We start from the raw sequence: 17,047 nt of genomic DNA, 5'->3' as shown, positions 1-17,047 counted from the left end.
CCAGTGCAGAAACAATGTCTGTGGAAGCAGGGGATGCCATGAGTTTTGAGTACAGTTTTGAAAGCCTTCAGACCCTGAGATGATGAGCGAGTTCCTTTCAAGGTGGTTTTATGCCTGAGGGGGTAGACTAGATCCCACTCTCTTACTCAAATAAAATCCTGTGCTTTGTGCAGTTCTGGAATGGCACTGAACTTTTAGGCTAGAAAATTTTTAAAGAATCCATTCTGAAAATTACCCCTATTTCTAGTCTTTTAGCAGAAATGTGATTCAAAATTCCTAGAACCTTCCTCTCAGAATCAGTTACTGAGCACCTTAGCAGGCCTAGCATAGGGATGAGCACGTCATGTAACATTTCATTTTGGTGCTTATAAAACCCATTTCACAGATGTGTAAACTGAGGCCAAACATTGAAACCACTCCACCTGAGGTAACACAGACAATAAAAGGAAATTTAAACCCAACTCTGAATGACTCAAAAAATCATGATGGTAACCACTCTGATAGAAAATAATAAGGGCATATTAAAATCATATTTGAAAACACGAACGCTCTAACCACTGAATTTCACACCAGAAATTACCTGGCACTATCTTCTCAATGCATACGTTATGTATGCAGACTCATTACTGAATTCATAGACACTGGGACTCATCTGACTCTACTTTTAAAACAAATTTAACTCTGAAATAACTCAGTTCCATGATACAATCTTAACACACCCCTAGAATTTTAAAGGCAAGCCACTCCAGTACTCTTGCCTAGAAAATCCCGTGGACAGAGGAGCCTGGTGGGCTACAGTCCGTGGGGTCGCTACTAGTTGGACAAGACTGAGCGACTTCACTTTCACTTTTCACTTTCACACATTGGAGAAGGAAATGGCAACCCACTCCAGTGTTCTTGCCTGGAGAATCCCAGGGATGGGGGAGCCTGGTGGACTGCCGTCTATGGCGTCGCACAGAGTCGCACACGACTGAAGCGATTTAGCAGCAGCAGCAGAATTTTAAAGGAGAAGGCAATGGCAACCCACTCCAGTACTCTTGCCTGCAAAATCCCATGGACAGAGGAGCGGAGTAGGCTGCAGTCCATGGGGTCGATAGGAGTCGGACACGACTGAGGGACTTCACTGGAGAAGGAAATGGCAACCCACTCCAGTGTTCTTGCCTGGAGAATCCCAGGGACGGGGGAGCCTGGTGGGCTGCCGACTATGGGGTCGCACAGAGTCGGACACGACTGAAGCGACTTAGCAGCAGCAGCAGAATTTTAAAAGTGACAACCTCAAGGCTTCAGAGTTTTTTCCCTTTCACAGGTAGCAGCTGGCTTATGCTGCCCCCTTGTGGATTAGTTTTGGTATGGCCTTAAAAATCCAAAGGACAGCAAAAGGATCCCAAAGTCTGAATATTTCAGATTTGAAAGGAATCCAAAATTATCTCCGCTGGTTCCCTTGTTTTAATCCAGAGAAAAATTTAAATCTAGAGAGGGAGTTCCACTCTCTAAAGGTTTCACAGTGATGAGTAGTAATGAAAGTGAGTGACCAGAACCCATATTTTCTGACCTCACTTGGTAGTACTAATACAGAGCTGGAATTTCAAAACACATTTTGAAAATGGAAAGAGTCATTTACTGAATTCACATGCTCTCTTTAAATTTTGGAGACAAGAGTACTATGAACTTCAATCACTCAACAGAACATCACCTGCGTGGATCTGGCGTTCCTTACCTCCACTGGGCAGGATCTACTTAATTTTGAAAGGAAACAGAGACCAAAGTAAGTATCAGTGCCCAAAGTGGCTCATAAAGGGGAGAAACGATGACTTCGCATTTCACACAGGTGAGGTAACAGAAGGACACCGCAGATTCTAGAGCATCATTATTTAAGAGTCACCCAGTTCCAAGCTGTGCCTCAAACTTCCACTGCCTCCAAGAATGCCCCAGCAACACATCCTCATCCTGTGAGAGACCAGAGTCACCACCTCAGGCTACTGCTGTCACGCGCTGGTATCTGCATATCTGGGTGAAACATAGACGTCATCCCTACTCCTTCCCCCCGGACTCCTCTCTGTAGGGCAATACCTATCCCTGCTCTGCCCCCACCAGCTGATCAATAAACCTTCATCGTGGGAGCGGGCAAGGTGCACACTTCACAGAGAACCCTCTGCATTATTAACAACAACAGTTAATGAGTGGATACCAGGTACCAAGTGCTCACTTCATGCCCAGCACAGTGCCAGGTTTTTCCACGTTTGATCTCAGAGTGTTCTGTGCTAGGCACCATGACTGTCCTCATCCCACAGTGGGAGTCCTATGGCCTCAAGATGTCAGGCGACTGGCTCAACTGACAGAGCTAGGAAGGCAGAAAGCAAACTTCAGAGCCAGGATTTTCCACCTGCCCAGCCCAAGGTCTTGTGCTCTGGGTTCTATGGCTTCGGAATATATAGCAAGAGCTCACACACACTTGCTCTGAAAAGATCAGTGCTGGAGGGTAACTGCCCATGCTATTTCATGGCACAGTGGGAAGTGGTCTGGTTGGAATGGAACCCTAGCCCTCTGCTGTCTAGATGGGTGCAGTTGCTGGAAAGAGATTCTAAAAATTATTATTATTGATATTGCTACTGCTTATGATACAATAAGGGAAGTAGTTGAAAATGCACAAAGCACTTTCACATTTATTTTCATATTTGGACTTCAAAATGAATCTATGAGGTAAGTAAACTTGGGCAGAATTATTGAAAGAGAAGGAAACTGAAACCCAGAGAGGTCTCGTATTTTGCCCAAAGGTGCACAGCTAGTGCCAAATGCTACTAAAGGTAGAACAATGGTGTCTGGTTACAAATTCCACTTCCATTCTCCTCTGCTGCTTCTGGGTATCACAGGAGTTAAGATTCCGCAGGTGTGGGGAGGTTCTCGCCAAGGGGCATCGGTACCTTTGTTCATCGCCTTGTTCACAGTGGAAGAATGGATTCCTCACCTCTTCACGGAGCTCGCTGTGGTTTATCCACTAATCCCACCCTCCTGTGAAACCGGGGATGTCTCCAGTGACTGACTTGGTGTCCGAGGGACACTGTGGTCTGCAGTGATCATCCAGCTCACCTGGCTAGCCATGGGTGAGGACCTTCTTAGAGCCAGCTTCAAGTTCTAGTTTCAGTGGCTGATATGTAATTTCATTTTCACACTCTGATTGGCTTACCACGGACATGCCTCTCCTAAAGCTTGGCAACTTTCTTTTGTCTTATTTGGTTGACCTTTCTGAAGGTGAACACGCTAGAATTACACGATTCAATTCCAACTTTATTAATGAAAGAAAAAACCATTTGTATGGTTGGTAGAATGTAACACTATTGAGAGAGGCATCCTGAGAATCCACTTTTTGTCCTTTTTCCTTTATCCCCAGACTGCCGGCCTCCCAACTGATTCCAGCGCAGGAACAGCAGTGGGCCTGAGAGATAAAACAAATCAGCTAATGCCTCTCAAAAGATGTTGCCTTTGAAATCAGCTGCATCCAATTTCTTTCCTCTTAACACCAACATTTGGGAGTGAAAATGAGCTTTGCTTCAGTCCCCTGTCTTCGTTTGCTCCTTCTGCTGAACTTGGTGCCAATTCCTCCCAGAAGTCCTTTATGCCCTTGATAAACTGAGAGCCCAAAAAGTGTCAAGTTCTAACGGGGCTCAATTTTGGCTTCAACGAAATAGTGCAGCGAAGGCGGGACAGGTCTGATTCAGGAGCCAGAAGAGAGTCCTACGTATGACCTACTCCGTCTTCTATTTGATCTTTTTTGTGCCTCTGTGCCTGTTTCCTTCCATGCAGAATAAAGAGAGTCTGCCACACCGGCAGTTCCTATATGCCCTTTGGGGCCAGGGCTGGGCTTCATGTCCTTGGACCCACCCCTAGACCCTTAGAGGTCCCCATTCTGCAATCTTTCGTTGCTCTGGCTTGCTTTGTCTTTAATGGGAGCATAATTGCTTTACAGTGTCGTGTTGCTTTCTCCTTACAACAATGTGAACCAGTCACATTATATATATATATCTCCTCCCTTCTGAGCCTCCCTCTGCCTTTCCGTCTCATCCTCTAGATCGTCGCAGAGCTCCAGGCTGGGCTCCCTGTGCTATACAGCAGCTTCCCGCTAGTGATGTGTTTTGCACATAGCACTATATATATGTCAACGCTACTTGCTCAATTCATCCCACCCTCTCAGTCCCCCATTGTGTCTGCAAGTCCAGTCTCTATTCCTTCCCTGCAAATAGGTTCATCAGTACTATTTTTCTAGAGTCCACGTGTATGTGTTAGTATAATTGTATCCTAATGTTTGTTTTTCTCTTCCTGACTTACGTTGCTCTGCAAGGCCTGGACAGAGGAGGGCCGTCTCTGTTTTGAATCAGTTCCCTGTGGTTCCAGCCCATGGCCTGGCCGGGTATAGATGGGCTGGATGAGCCCAAAGTCAAGGTCTTGATCCCCCAGTCTTCTCCTACCTCCCTGGGAGGTCAACGTGCGATCTGATCGTGCTTCCCCTTTCATTTATACCTACCTTACCCCCTGGTCTCCTATCTCCACATTGAGACGCAAACCCTGCCTCTCCCATTTTTGATTGCCTCTCTTTCTCCTATACCAGGACAAGCCTTCTCCCTCACCCTGCCTCCTCTCTAAATGTTCACCCTCCAACTCCTTGAAAGAAATGAAATCTAACATTTCTTCTCTGACAGTTGCTCAGCACTGGACTTAGGGTGTCCACCTACAAGCTTACCCTGCTTCTTTAATGGTCTTCCAGCCATGGCTCATGGTCACTGCCATCCTACTATCCAGCATTTAGAATGTCCTCGCATTTACCCACACACTCCACAACCTCTGTCTTCTGGACCCCTTTCTACCTTTGCTGGCTCTCTGCACCCTCAGCTGGCTTTTCTGCCTTCACTACCTCCTCTCTCAAGGCACTTGTTCCTGTGAGGCGGGGCGTCTGCCTTCATCCTTCCATTCCTGTAGGGCATTCAGACAATGCCAAAGGATCTTCAGTTCCCCCTCTGCTAATGAGACAATAGAGTGAAGGGTTTGAGAGCTTAGTTTCAACAGCCAGGAGACCTGGGGTTCAAACTCTGGCAAATGTCTTCAGCTCTCCACACCTCAATTTCTTCTCCTTTATACCGAATGTAACAGTACAGTCTTCCTCACATATCTGGACGATGCCTGACTGTGAGATAATGCACTAACAGCATCAAGCCCAGCCTTTTCCTAAAAGCACTCACTAACTGTCATTTGTTATCAATGACTTCCAAAATTATATCGACAATCCTGAACGCTCCACTATGAAATGATACATACAAAAGCTTTGGTATAGTGGCAAGTCCCTATTCAGCGCTTACACTGTATCATCACAGTAATGGTTATTTGATCAGAGGGAGGTGCCAGTCATCAGATACCAATCCCCGCCAAGGCATCTGTAGGTTGCCTAGCCCCACATTTCCAACTTCCTGTTAGACATCTCCCAGGGACACTTCAAACTCAAGATCACCCAAATAATTTTCACTCTTCCTCCTGGGATTCCTTTACTGGTGAACCCATCACATCAGCTAATCTCCCAAGTACAGAGAATCAGTCATCCTTCCTTCTTACTCCAGCCACCAAATCCTCTCAATTCCAAGTCCTAAATGGCTCTGACTGTCCCTTCTCTACTATTACTGCTGCATCATTCTAGTCGAGACACTCTTTCCTGTCTGAGTTATAGCAGGAGCCTCCTGGGGAGCCTCTCTGCCTCCAGGTTTACTCCCCTCCTATACATCTAAAACTTTTTACAGAGCAAGATTTCCCAAAACAGAGCTGAAAATGCCATTCTCTACTCCAAACACATGAATGGTTCCTGGGAACCCTGGAATGAAATCTGAATTCTTCAGCCCATTAATCAGTCCTTTAAGAACCTAGGCTACTCCTAGCTTCCTGTCTCCAGTAGATTAAACTGGACTCTTAAATAATTTGAGATTCCATGCTCTTATAAGTCCCCCTATCTCTGCTCAGGCTGTTCTCCCTGCCTGTTCACTCTGCTCAATGAAATGTTCTCATTCATGAAGAATCCATTCAAGGATCTTTGAGAGAAATCATTCTGGCCCTCCTTTTCCAGTTAAAATCCTTCTCTCCCTTCTTTGGGTCTCCAGGGCACCTCTTCATACTTCTACCCCAAAACAAAGCCCACTGGATGGTGGTTCGCTCCACATAAGCTTGTCTCTCCCACTCCTTTAAGGACAGAGGTAGACTTCATCATTTTGATATGTTCTAGGCACAGAAGTAACCTGGTAAGCCATGTTTAATGAATGACAGATTTGAAAGGCCTTTACCAAGTATCATGCTACATATTTCCATGTATCCAAATGGAGTGCCAAGATAAAGATATAAAATCTCATCTCTAACCCCTTTTTCCTCTGAGAATCCTTTGATTTGCTGGAAAGGCCAGCTTGCTCTGGAATGTGAAGCTTGAACTGGTTTATTAAACAGAGAGACACAGGAAGAGAACAAATGGTCCTAAAAGTCCCTCATCCTCACTTCCCCACCATCCAACCCTGGGACCAAGAAATAGCTACTGTAAAAATCTCTAAGAAAGGAGGATGTGACGATTACCAGAGGAGGGTTTACTTTTTTTCCCAGTTTTCCTGTGTTCACAGAGAAGTCCTCATGCATATTTGGGTGCTTGAAATTTGAAATGATTTTACTTCTTAGACTTCATGCTGTTTGTGAGCATAATGATTCACCTTAGGGCTAAGAAAAACTGAATCAGTGGTAAAGAATTCTCCTGTTACCTACTAAGATAACAGCCACCTTTTGCATGCTTACTAGCTAGATAGGCACTCATCTAAATTTTGTATGCATGAGGTTACACAACAGAGGCCAGAGACCCCCAGGGAAAAGTAGTGCAGCTGATAATCAAGCCCAGGCAGTCCCTTCTAGCACCTCCAAGGCTGTGAATTAATTTTAGGGTATTTTCTGCCCTTGTTGCTGTTGCTGTGGTTATTAGTCTGTAAACTGTGTCTGACTCTTCGTGACCTCATGGACCATAACCCACCAGGCTTCTCTGTCTGTGGAATTTCCAGACAAGAATATTGAAGTGGGTTACCATTTCCTTCTCCAGGGGAATCTTCTCGACCCAGGAATCAAACCCACAACTCCTGCTTGGCAGGTGGATGCTTTACCACTGAGACACCCGAGGAGACCTTTTTCTGCCCCTGGGCCCTAGTATTAATAAATACCTAAAGAAGTCAGGCAGGAGGAAGAAAGGACAAAAGAACAAAAGAACACTGCTTCCACTATACAGAGCCACGCGGTCAAGTGAGTACACCCTCTGGGGCTTCAGGGAAGAAGACCAGTGTGTTTGGAAATAGGATGAGATAGCTGAGCTCCACCCAGCCTAGAGTGGACAGGCACGTATTCTAGAGATGATCTAACATGGAGTACTGAACCAATGAATCAAGGTCAATGGTCTCCCTTACTCTCGAAAATCCATAGGAAGGAACAAGCCACAAACACAGTCTTGACACCAGTGTGTCCCAGGTGGGCTTCATGGCTCACAGGACCCAAAAGTCATCTCCAGTCATCGGACTCCATGACACTCTGTTCAGGGTTTCCCCTCAACCTAAAGGGCAAGGGAAGAAGAAGAGAGAACCACACCCACGTACCCTTGGATGTGAGCGAGGCAGAGCTGTGGTGAGAAGTCACTTCAATGCTTCTCTGAGAGGCCCTGGGGAGCAGGACAGGCTCTGATTCTGGAAGAGAAAAAAGAGTTTGAAAAAAGAGTTTGATAAAAGGCAGCTAAAAGTTGGTGCTTGTGCCAAGCAATTTTTATAGTTTTCTTTGTAGGTTTCTATGTTTATTTTAGGCAAGTACAAAGACAACTATAAAAATGGCCCCTGATCCCTATGAATATTTTGAGGCTTTCCTGCTGGCTAGATGGCAAAGAATCTGCCTACAATGCAGGAGACCTGGGTCAGAAATATCCCCTAGAGAAAGGACACATCTGGTATTCTTGCCTGGACAATTCCATAGACAAAGAAGCCTGGTGGGCTACAGTCTATGGGGTTGCAAAGAGTCAAACATGATGGAGCGACTAACACATGTATATTTCTAGTTTTTTTTCAAGGATTGTAAGTAATTTTTAGAATCTAGGGGAACTGTAAATGTTGTATTTGAAGATAATTATTTTAAGGACTAAAGGAATAAAACATACAAATTTGCTTAGGGTTCATGGACCTTAGGTCAGTACTCACAGTGTAATGGAATTAGCCAATTCATTACTGTAAAGTTGTTTAAATTAATCCAGGCCTTATTGAGGCAGCTGAAATTGCCTAAGCCTTCGAGATATCTCATGATTGTTTTCTAATATCTTTACCTCAGAATTAGATTTTGAAACATGGTGAGAGGTTTGACAAGGGCCCATAATTAATGGAGCTAGTAACTCAGTAAGAGTTCCAAGGGGTAGGATCAAGAAGGATTCAGGAAGGAGCATGGGCAAGAGGACGAAAAAGGGAGAAAGAGGGGGTGGAGGGGACGGAAGAGAGAAAGGAAGGAAGGAAGGGAGGAAGTTCACCATCAAGGGATATTTTAAGGCATCTGGAGGTCTTTCCTCTAATGCCTAAGTAGAGAGTTGAGCCCTGGCAGGATGGAACTGGTGTCTGACCCAGGGTGACATTTCCTGTTTCTTTACTAAGTATCTGCAAGGCTCCTAGGAAGTCAAGTTGAGAACTAAAAATGATGATTTTTCAAAAACACAAAGGGAAAAAATAGGAACAAAAAAGGAAATCATAGAACAATGAAAAGGAACAATTTAGTGAAACTACACCCCCACACACACACACAGAGTTATGGGATGAATTCTGACCTCCACCTCACTCCCACCCATGCTTGTAAATACATATTTAAAGCCCTAATCTCCAGTAACTCGGAACATGACTGCATTTGGAGATAGAACCTTTAAACAAGTAAAAGCGATACTATATGGATGGCCCTACTCAAATATGACTGATGTTCTCACATAAAGAGATCAGAACACAGACACACAAAGGAAGGAGGACGTGAGTACAACTGGAGAAGACGGCCATCTAGGAGAAAGGCTTCGGAAGAGACCGACCCTGCTAACCCCGTAGTCTCAGACTGCTAGCCTCCAGAATCGTGAGAAGCAAACTTTTGTTTAAACTGCCCAGTCTGTGGTGCCCAGCCCTGACAAACTCACACATACACACACGCACACTCACACACATTCACACACACTCACACACACACAAACTCACACACACTCACAGACCCTAGAGCAAGTTGCTGGGCTGCCCCATTCAGTAGGAGAGCCCTCTGCCAAGGGATCCAGGTTACAGCCGAGCAGCAGAAGGGAAAGAAAGACCAGGTGAGCCGTGTACCTGCAGTGAGGATGGGCCCCTCGGTGGAAGGCTCCAGGGTCAGCAGGATCGTGTCTTCCTCAGTAAGGGAGCGCAGTGTTGTCAGAGGGCACAGGGAGGCTGTGGTTGCGAGCACAGCTGTAGTTCTCTTCTGAAGTGGTGGTGTGGACGTGAGGTCAGAGGTAGTCACGGCTGTTGTTGGAAGCACAGCTGTGACTGTTGTCATGGCAGTGGCGGTGGTGGCGGTGGCAGCGGTGGTGGCGGCGGTGGTGGAGGTGGTGGTGGTGGTTGGGCGGCGGGTGGTTGTTGAGCGTGTAGTTGTGGGGGCTGTAACCAACACACGATATGTCTGGTACCAAGTGGAGACAGAGGAAGAGGGAAACACCACAGATTTTGCTGGCATCCATCCCTTTGTCTGTGTTTCTACAGCTTCACCTGGTCCATGAGCCTGGACCATCAAAATGCCTATGAAAACTGGGATTCTAAACTCTACACTTGGCCTTTCCAACCTATTTTTCACACCCTGGCTAGATGAATCTTTGACAATGACAAAACTAATTATGTCAGTCCCCAATTTAAAACTTTGTTTTAACTGGGTTCTCCTTGCCCTTCTGGTGAAGATCCAATCCCTAACCCCACCCACTGGACCCCACTTGATCTGGATCTTTCTTTCAACCCCATGCCTCCACTCTATTCTTCTCACATTCCCTTGCCCACGGCCCTTTCTTCAGTTCTTAAACTATATTACTGACCTTCCCTCTGGAGGAACTTCATACCGACAGCTTCCTAGTCCCTCTCTTCCTTTGACTGACTCTTTAAACCTCATGTCTCAGCTAAAAGGTCACTTCTGCAAAGAGGTCATCCGCAGTCTACAATAACAATGTTTTTTGCACACTCATACTTGACCACAGATTCTGTTGCATTTCCTAAAGACACATTTATTTGTTGATTGTTATATAATGTCTGCTTCAACTAGTACATTGTAATCTCCATAAGCAAAAAGCTGGAATTTATGTTGTTCTCTGCTACAAATCTAATACCTATCATGGTATTAGTAGATGTTCCTAGTAGATCTACAGTAGATCTACCTAGTAGATGTTGCAAAAATGTGGCATAAATGATTGCATCCAAAGGAAACCCAAGCATAACATTTCAGTCAAGCAAGATGAATAAGCTCTAGAAACTTGCTGCACACACTGTACCCAAGTTAACAATTGTTTATTGTACACTTGAAAATCTGCAAAGGGAACAGACCTCATTCTAGGTGTCCTTTCCACAATAAAAATCAAGATCTAAAACAATTTCAAAGAGTGTAAAGATTGATTCATGCCAAAACTGCTCACCCCCTAAACATCTGAATTTGGGTTCATTAGCAACAGATATTCTACAATACCACCCTTTCTTAAATATGCCAAATTTCCATTAATTCTAATACACCAGAAAGACATCATTAGTTTCAAGTGAGCTGAGAAATGATGTCATAGAGTATTGAGGTCAACCAGTATTTTATAAAATAATATTAATAGCTGGTTATATCAGGTTTGAAAAGCAAAGACTTGGATTCTTATCATTTATCTTCAACAAATCTGAATAATACCTTCTATTTCACAAAGTTGCTTTGGGAGAAAAATACACTAATGCTTATCAAAGTTCTCTAACTAGAAGCATCCACATCAGTTCTTCTCAAATTTTAGAGCCTATAAGCGTCACCTGAGAAGCTTCTTATGCATATGGCTAGTGAGAACTTGCCTTCAGAGATGCCAGTCCAATTAAGAACAGAGCCCAAGAACCCTTGGGCCTTGGTGCAGGCTGAGCACAGAGCTGACTTTGAGAGGCTCCATTCCAGACTAGCAGGAATGGTGATTATTGTTTACATAATTCAACCATAGACCCAGGATGCATGCATGCAGCTCAAATGTTTAGGACTTCTGCCATATTTCAAATTTCATCAAAAGCAGCTGATAGTAGCAGAAGGGAAGACCACCTGAAAACTGCTATTTATGATTGTCTCCAAATCTCCTGCCCTTTCTCCTCACTGAAAGTAGCCCACTATTGGTTTATGGATGAAGCTAGCGCATGAACAAAACATTTTATTTTGTTCACCCAGTGTTTTTAAAAATTTTGTAATCTTTGCCAACATGCAAAAATCAATACAGTTCACCTAAAAACTGGCAGATCTGAAGCCCTGGGCCAATTTTCTTTGGTTCTCTAGATATAAAGCAGCTGCCTTCTTCAGACTGACCTTGAATTTCACTGGTTCTTTTCCCTACCCCCTACTCCTCACCTTCCATGCTTTCATTCATTTCGGTGGGTTCCTCAGCTCCCACAGGCAATTGCTCCAGACTGTGGCTCCTCTAGTCACAAACACGTCTCAGGTTTAATCTGTCCACTCACTGCTTAAGCAGCTTCAGTCTCTCTGCCACCACCCTCTGACTCCATGACCCAAGAACACGAACTTGTCCATCCACAGACACAGCCCCTGTGTGCTCACCTCTCCTCAGATCCAGGCGGATGTTGCTCTTCACATCATTGAACCAGCCAGGCACCTCTATGCGGCAGCAGTACACACCCTGGTCACCTTCTTTGGCGTTGATGATGGTCAAGGAGACATCCCCTCTCTGGATAACCCCCTGAAGTTGGTATTTTGGCGACTTGCTCGAGACCACCCTTGTCCCATCGGTGTAGAGAAGCTCGTCATTGCATCTGGAGTTGGGACACTGGCCTTTGCCCCAGCACATGCTATTACTATTCGGAGACCAGGATGAGTACGTACAGGGCAAAGTCACTGGCTGACCCAAAAATGCTCTCACTACAGTCTGTGATGCTGCTGGAGCTGTGAGGAAAGATGAGAAAAGTAACTGGTGAGGTATTGAAATCTCTCAAATATGCTCCACAGGGATCACGCATGCAGATGCTTCCAGGAAGATGAAGAGGGTTGTACTGTATATGTTTCTTTAACCCAAATTCTGGCCTGTCCTTTGCTGCCACTAAGCTCCTAACTTCACACCCTGCTATCCCTCAAGTGGGAAGAGCTGACTACCCGAGTCTGAAGCCATCTCTGCTGCAGATTTGCTGATTAACTTGCTAATTTGCAGATTTGCTGACCTTGAGTACCATTCAATAAAACAAACTCTCCAGTGGAAAATTCTGACCCTTTAATCTGACTGCACTCTCATATATACGGGTGTAAGTAGCATTCTACCCAGCATATGTCAATAGGCAGTGATCATGTACTACTGACATGAATGCCTCAAATGGGCCTCCCTCTGTCTTCTACCCCAGAGTGTACTAAGGCAGGGAGGCAGGCTGTTGTTCAGTCACTAAGTCGTGTTCGACTCTTTGTGACCCCATGGACTGCAGCACGCCAGGCTTCCCTGTCCTACACTATCTCGTGGAGTTTGCTCAGAAATTAATTGCTCTAGACCATTTGTTTGGTGTTAGAGAATATGAAATTAGGTGGAAGTTTGTGGATGTTTTTTAAAGTTAGAACTGGAGAGGAATCATAGGAATTCTTTAGAATGGCAGCTGTGACTTAAAGATGCTGGAAGATTAGGTTGATCACGTTAGCTATATGCAATGGAATATGTCACCATTTTAAAAATGTAATATCTGTGTTTCCCAATTTTAACTGATCATCAGCATGGCCTGCGGAGCTTGTTAAAAATACCTGTTATCTTGCCCAACCCTGATCACGTTAGCTATATGCAATGGAATATGTCACCATTTTAAAAATGTAATATCTGTGTTTCCCAATTTTAACTGATCATCAGCATGGCCTGCGGAGCTTGTTAAAAATACCTGTTATCTTGCCCAACCCTGAGTCAGAATCTCAAGACTGAGGCCCATGGTACTATATACAACCAAGCTCACTGAATACTCACTCTGTGCCTTTTCTAAGATAACTTCCATCTCTGAGAATCTGCGAAACTTTTCCACTGCTGCAAATATTAAGCCCTCTGGTTTAATTGAGCATCAGTGATTGTTCTCAATCAAACCAAGCTATTGAAGGGACAGCCAGGCAGGCCATAGCTCCAGATCATCAGGACGACATCCTGCTCCTTCTTGGGGGAATGGGGGATGTGGGGGGGTGGGGGTGGGGGCGGCAGGGCAGGGAATAATTGTCATCATCCTCAACTGTCATAGCAGTGTAGAACATGTGCACCAAAAACCAATAATTTCTAAAATATGAGCTTGTTCTCAGAACTAGTTGGTAAATTAATTTTAAAAATATGTGACTGGGGCGGATTCATGTCAATGTATGGCAAAACCAACCAATATAATATTGTAAAATAATTAGCCTCCAATAAAAAGAAAAAGAAAAAAATATGTGACAGAATTATTTCCACTGGAGATTCAACAGTTTATTTTCCCAACTATCACAGTACAGAAGGAGGCACCCCATATTCACTAAGGAAAGCCTTTTCCAGATAGAAACAAACTGGCAAAGGACAAAACAGGCAGTTCATAGATAGATAAGGAAATATGACTGGCCAGTAAATTTCCCCTATCAGACTGGCAAAAATTTAGAACACTGATAATATGAAGTGTTGCCCAGTCAGGAAATCAAGCAAATGACTGGGGTAACCTGGAGTGAAATGGGATGTAAATTGGTTCAGCCACACTCTGGGGCAATTTTGCATTTTTGGTTAACACTCAAATGTAACTAAGCCTGAAAAATTTCATGGTGTACTTTCTGCTGCAGAAAAGCACACATGCACAAGGAAGCCAATTTGAAAATGTTTACTGCCATGTCATACGTGTGCGATGGAATGAACATGTGTATGTGGCTAGTGGCTAACCTATGGCACAGTCCTTCCATTGAACCACATGTACAAGATTAATAGAATGAAACAGATTTATAACTAATGGTGTGAAAACTCCAAGGCTTATTAATGCATGAAAAGTGGAAATTTCAAAATGACATTTAAAATACAAAACCATTAAAAAAACAGTTTGCAGAATTTGCAGGCACAGATATATGAAAGTAAATGTATAGAAAAGTGGCTGACGGGACACACATCCAACTCACTGAGTCAGCATCTCCTTGATTAGAGATTGGGGTTGAGGGTAGTAGTGTCAAAGGGGATATTCGCTTTATAACAATTTAATTGTTTCACCAAGGGTATTTCTGTATTACTTATTTGTTAAAAATTAATGTTAAAAAAAGGAAGCAGGCGTGGCAGAAAAACACCGATTACGCTTACAATGAAAACCTCATTCTGCCAGTTACTGCTTTTGTGTTCCCTGGAGGAAAGCCACAATAATCTTGACCTCATTATCTTCATGTGGCAAAGGGGAGCGATCATGCTCACCTCAGAAATAGCTCTCAGGTCCACATGAGGTGGAGCATTAAAGGCCACATGAAACAAACAAGCTATTAAGACAAATCACCAAGCATATCAGAATGTAGAAAGCATAGGAAAGAGACTGTTCTTTCCAGCCGCAAAACTATCCTGGAACAAAGAAATTAAGTCAATTCCTCTTTTCAGCAATTACCCAGAATGGTGGGTACAACCTAGGTTCTGGCACCAGCTGGGTTCCTTCTCTAGCTGGTGACCTTATCCAAGGTGTTTCCCCAATCTGGGTCTCAATTGCTTCATTGACAGAGTGAAGGGTTTGATTTGGCACCTCTGAAGAGCGATTCAGCTCTGATCCTTAATGAGTCTGAGTAGTCAGTGTCTTCTAAAGGGTCATTTTAGAAAAGGCACAAATTGAAAAAATAAAAGAAATCATCCACCAGGCACTGTCTTCTTCAAGTAGGGTTGGAGAAGCCCACTCACTCAGTGTCCAGCCAGTGGCTAGAAAGGTGACCATAGCAACCATCACCAAACCCTCCACACTGCCAGTCCACAGGACAAGATAAGACCAGGCGAAAACAACGATAAAGAAAGTGACAGGAACTGCTTTCATTCCATTAACTCCCACAACGTATCTGGAGAGGGGTGGTTAAATGAACAACTACTACAGGGTAATAAATTCTCTATGGGGAGACTTCAGGGAGGACAGGAACTCATAGCAGACTCACTTAAACCATTTCGGAGGCTACTGGTGGTCAGAAAAAGCCTGATTTAAGTGGAGACCTGAGAATGCATGGAGTTACAGAGGAAAAGAATAAGCAAAGAGCAGTAGGACAAAGGCTTGTTTTCTTGAAATACAGGTGTTTTCTCATGCAGCACTTCTGAAAGATTCATGTGCAGAAACTAGGAACTGTTTAAACTGCAAGGGACATTAGATGCTGTCTAGTCCTAGAGTCATAGATTGTTAAAACTGGTCTTATCCAGGCCCCTCCTTCCTTACATGAAAGGGCCATAATCTTCAGTGTCAAAGGATAATAACCAAGATGTGACTTCAACTCAGCCCACAGCATCCCGTCCTATAACTCAGGATGTGAGTCTGTACCAAGCCACACTGAGTGTGTACATTTGCATTGTCCAAAACCTGGAGACGACGTGTGGAAAATGTAAATCTTATCTGGACACCTGACCCCCCGCCGCAAAATAAACCAAGAAGCAAATAAAAAAATCCTAAACATAAAGATAAAATAAGATTTATACTAATAGCTCTTAGCAGAACAAATTCCCCTGGTGTTTACTGTGCTAGTTACACCTGTAAAGGTTGTTTCTTTCCCCCATGTTATCCCATCCTTTATCTATATTTCTTCTTAAATTGCCATTTCTGGTATTAACATAAATACCCCCACCCTAAAACATCCAAAGAATCTCAGGATAAATCCTGTGTCACAGATAGGGAGAGAGATCTTCCAAGAAGAGAAACTGAGTGGATGCAGGAATGCAATGGATTTCTGCTTTACAGATCAGCCATGGGAATCCATCACAGGGTGCCAGGCCCTCAGGGACTCCTGGATGGAAGGACTGAGAACACTTACTCAGACAAAGCCGCCCAAGTTCAATCACCAGCCAGAGAATCAGAGGCCCTTTGGACATTTTGGCTGTTTGCAGATGTCAGGAGTCTGTGTGTCTGTCCGAATTCCATTTCTTATACTCCAGTTAATGCTGACAGGGTGGGACCTCTAGGTTTCATTTCTCTTTTCGCCTCATAATCTTCCCTTTCTTTCTCCTGAATGGCCTCTCTCAATCTGGGATGTATGATGAAATGTGCTGAGTACGTTTCTCCTGGCCATTAGTGTGTGTGCAGACACGTGGAGTGATGGTGCGGGCATGCATGTGCTCCGTTGTCCACTCATATAGGGGGTTTCCTATGTGTGCATGAGCACCTATGCTTATGTGCATGCACGCTCATAAACTTGGGGATTTCACTCTGCTGCCATTCTGGGTTCTCCCTCTCCCAGAATCTTAGGCCCCTTGCCCCAGTAATGGAGAAGTAAAAGCAGGGTTGAACTCCCCTAGTGGCCCAGTTGTTGAGATTCTGCCTGCCAGTACTGGGGACACAGGTTTGATCCCTGGTCCAGGAAGATTCTATATGCCACGGAGCAACTAAGCCCACGCGCCACAACTACTGAAGCCCACTCACCCTAGAGCCTGATCTCTACAATGAAAGAAATCATCATAATGAGATGCCTTCACACTACAATAGAGTAGCCCCTACCCACCTCAACTAAAGAAAACCCATGTGCAGCAGTGAAGACCCAGTGCAGCCAAAAAATAAATTAAAACGTTTAAAGAAAAAATATTAAATTAGAAAAAACTAAAGAAATAAAAGCAGGGCTGCCA

At 44.3% G+C, this 17,047-nt stretch overlaps 1 protein-coding gene across 2 annotated transcripts in view; it reads right to left on the bottom strand.

Moving 5' to 3' along the window:
* Positions 1 to 16,343, bottom strand: part of TIMD4 (T cell immunoglobulin and mucin domain containing 4) — a 30,256-nt gene extending 13,913 nt beyond the window's left edge. The window contains exons 1-4 of one of the 2 annotated variants that reach the window (XM_055429996.2): positions 16,243 to 16,343; positions 11,848 to 12,189; positions 9,378 to 9,683; positions 7,647 to 7,733 (exon numbers count right to left, since the gene is read on the bottom strand). In XM_055429996.2, the coding sequence (XP_055285971.1) occupies positions 7,647 to 7,733; positions 9,378 to 9,683; positions 11,848 to 12,189; positions 16,243 to 16,300 (793 nt within the window). In that variant the 5' untranslated portion in view covers positions 16,301 to 16,343. The remainder of the gene's footprint in view (positions 1 to 7,646; positions 7,734 to 9,377; positions 9,684 to 11,847; positions 12,190 to 16,242) is intronic. The other variant, XM_055429997.2, reaches the window with a different exon arrangement.
* Between the last annotated feature and the right edge of the window lie 704 nt (positions 16,344 to 17,047).

This window comes from Moschus berezovskii, chromosome 8 (assembly GCF_049115385.1).
Source record: "Moschus berezovskii isolate FMDL1 chromosome 8, NW_MosBer_1.0, whole genome shotgun sequence".
Lineage (NCBI taxonomy): Eukaryota > Metazoa > Chordata > Mammalia > Artiodactyla > Moschidae > Moschus > Moschus berezovskii.
This window is presented reverse-complemented; position numbering and strand designations above follow the sequence as displayed.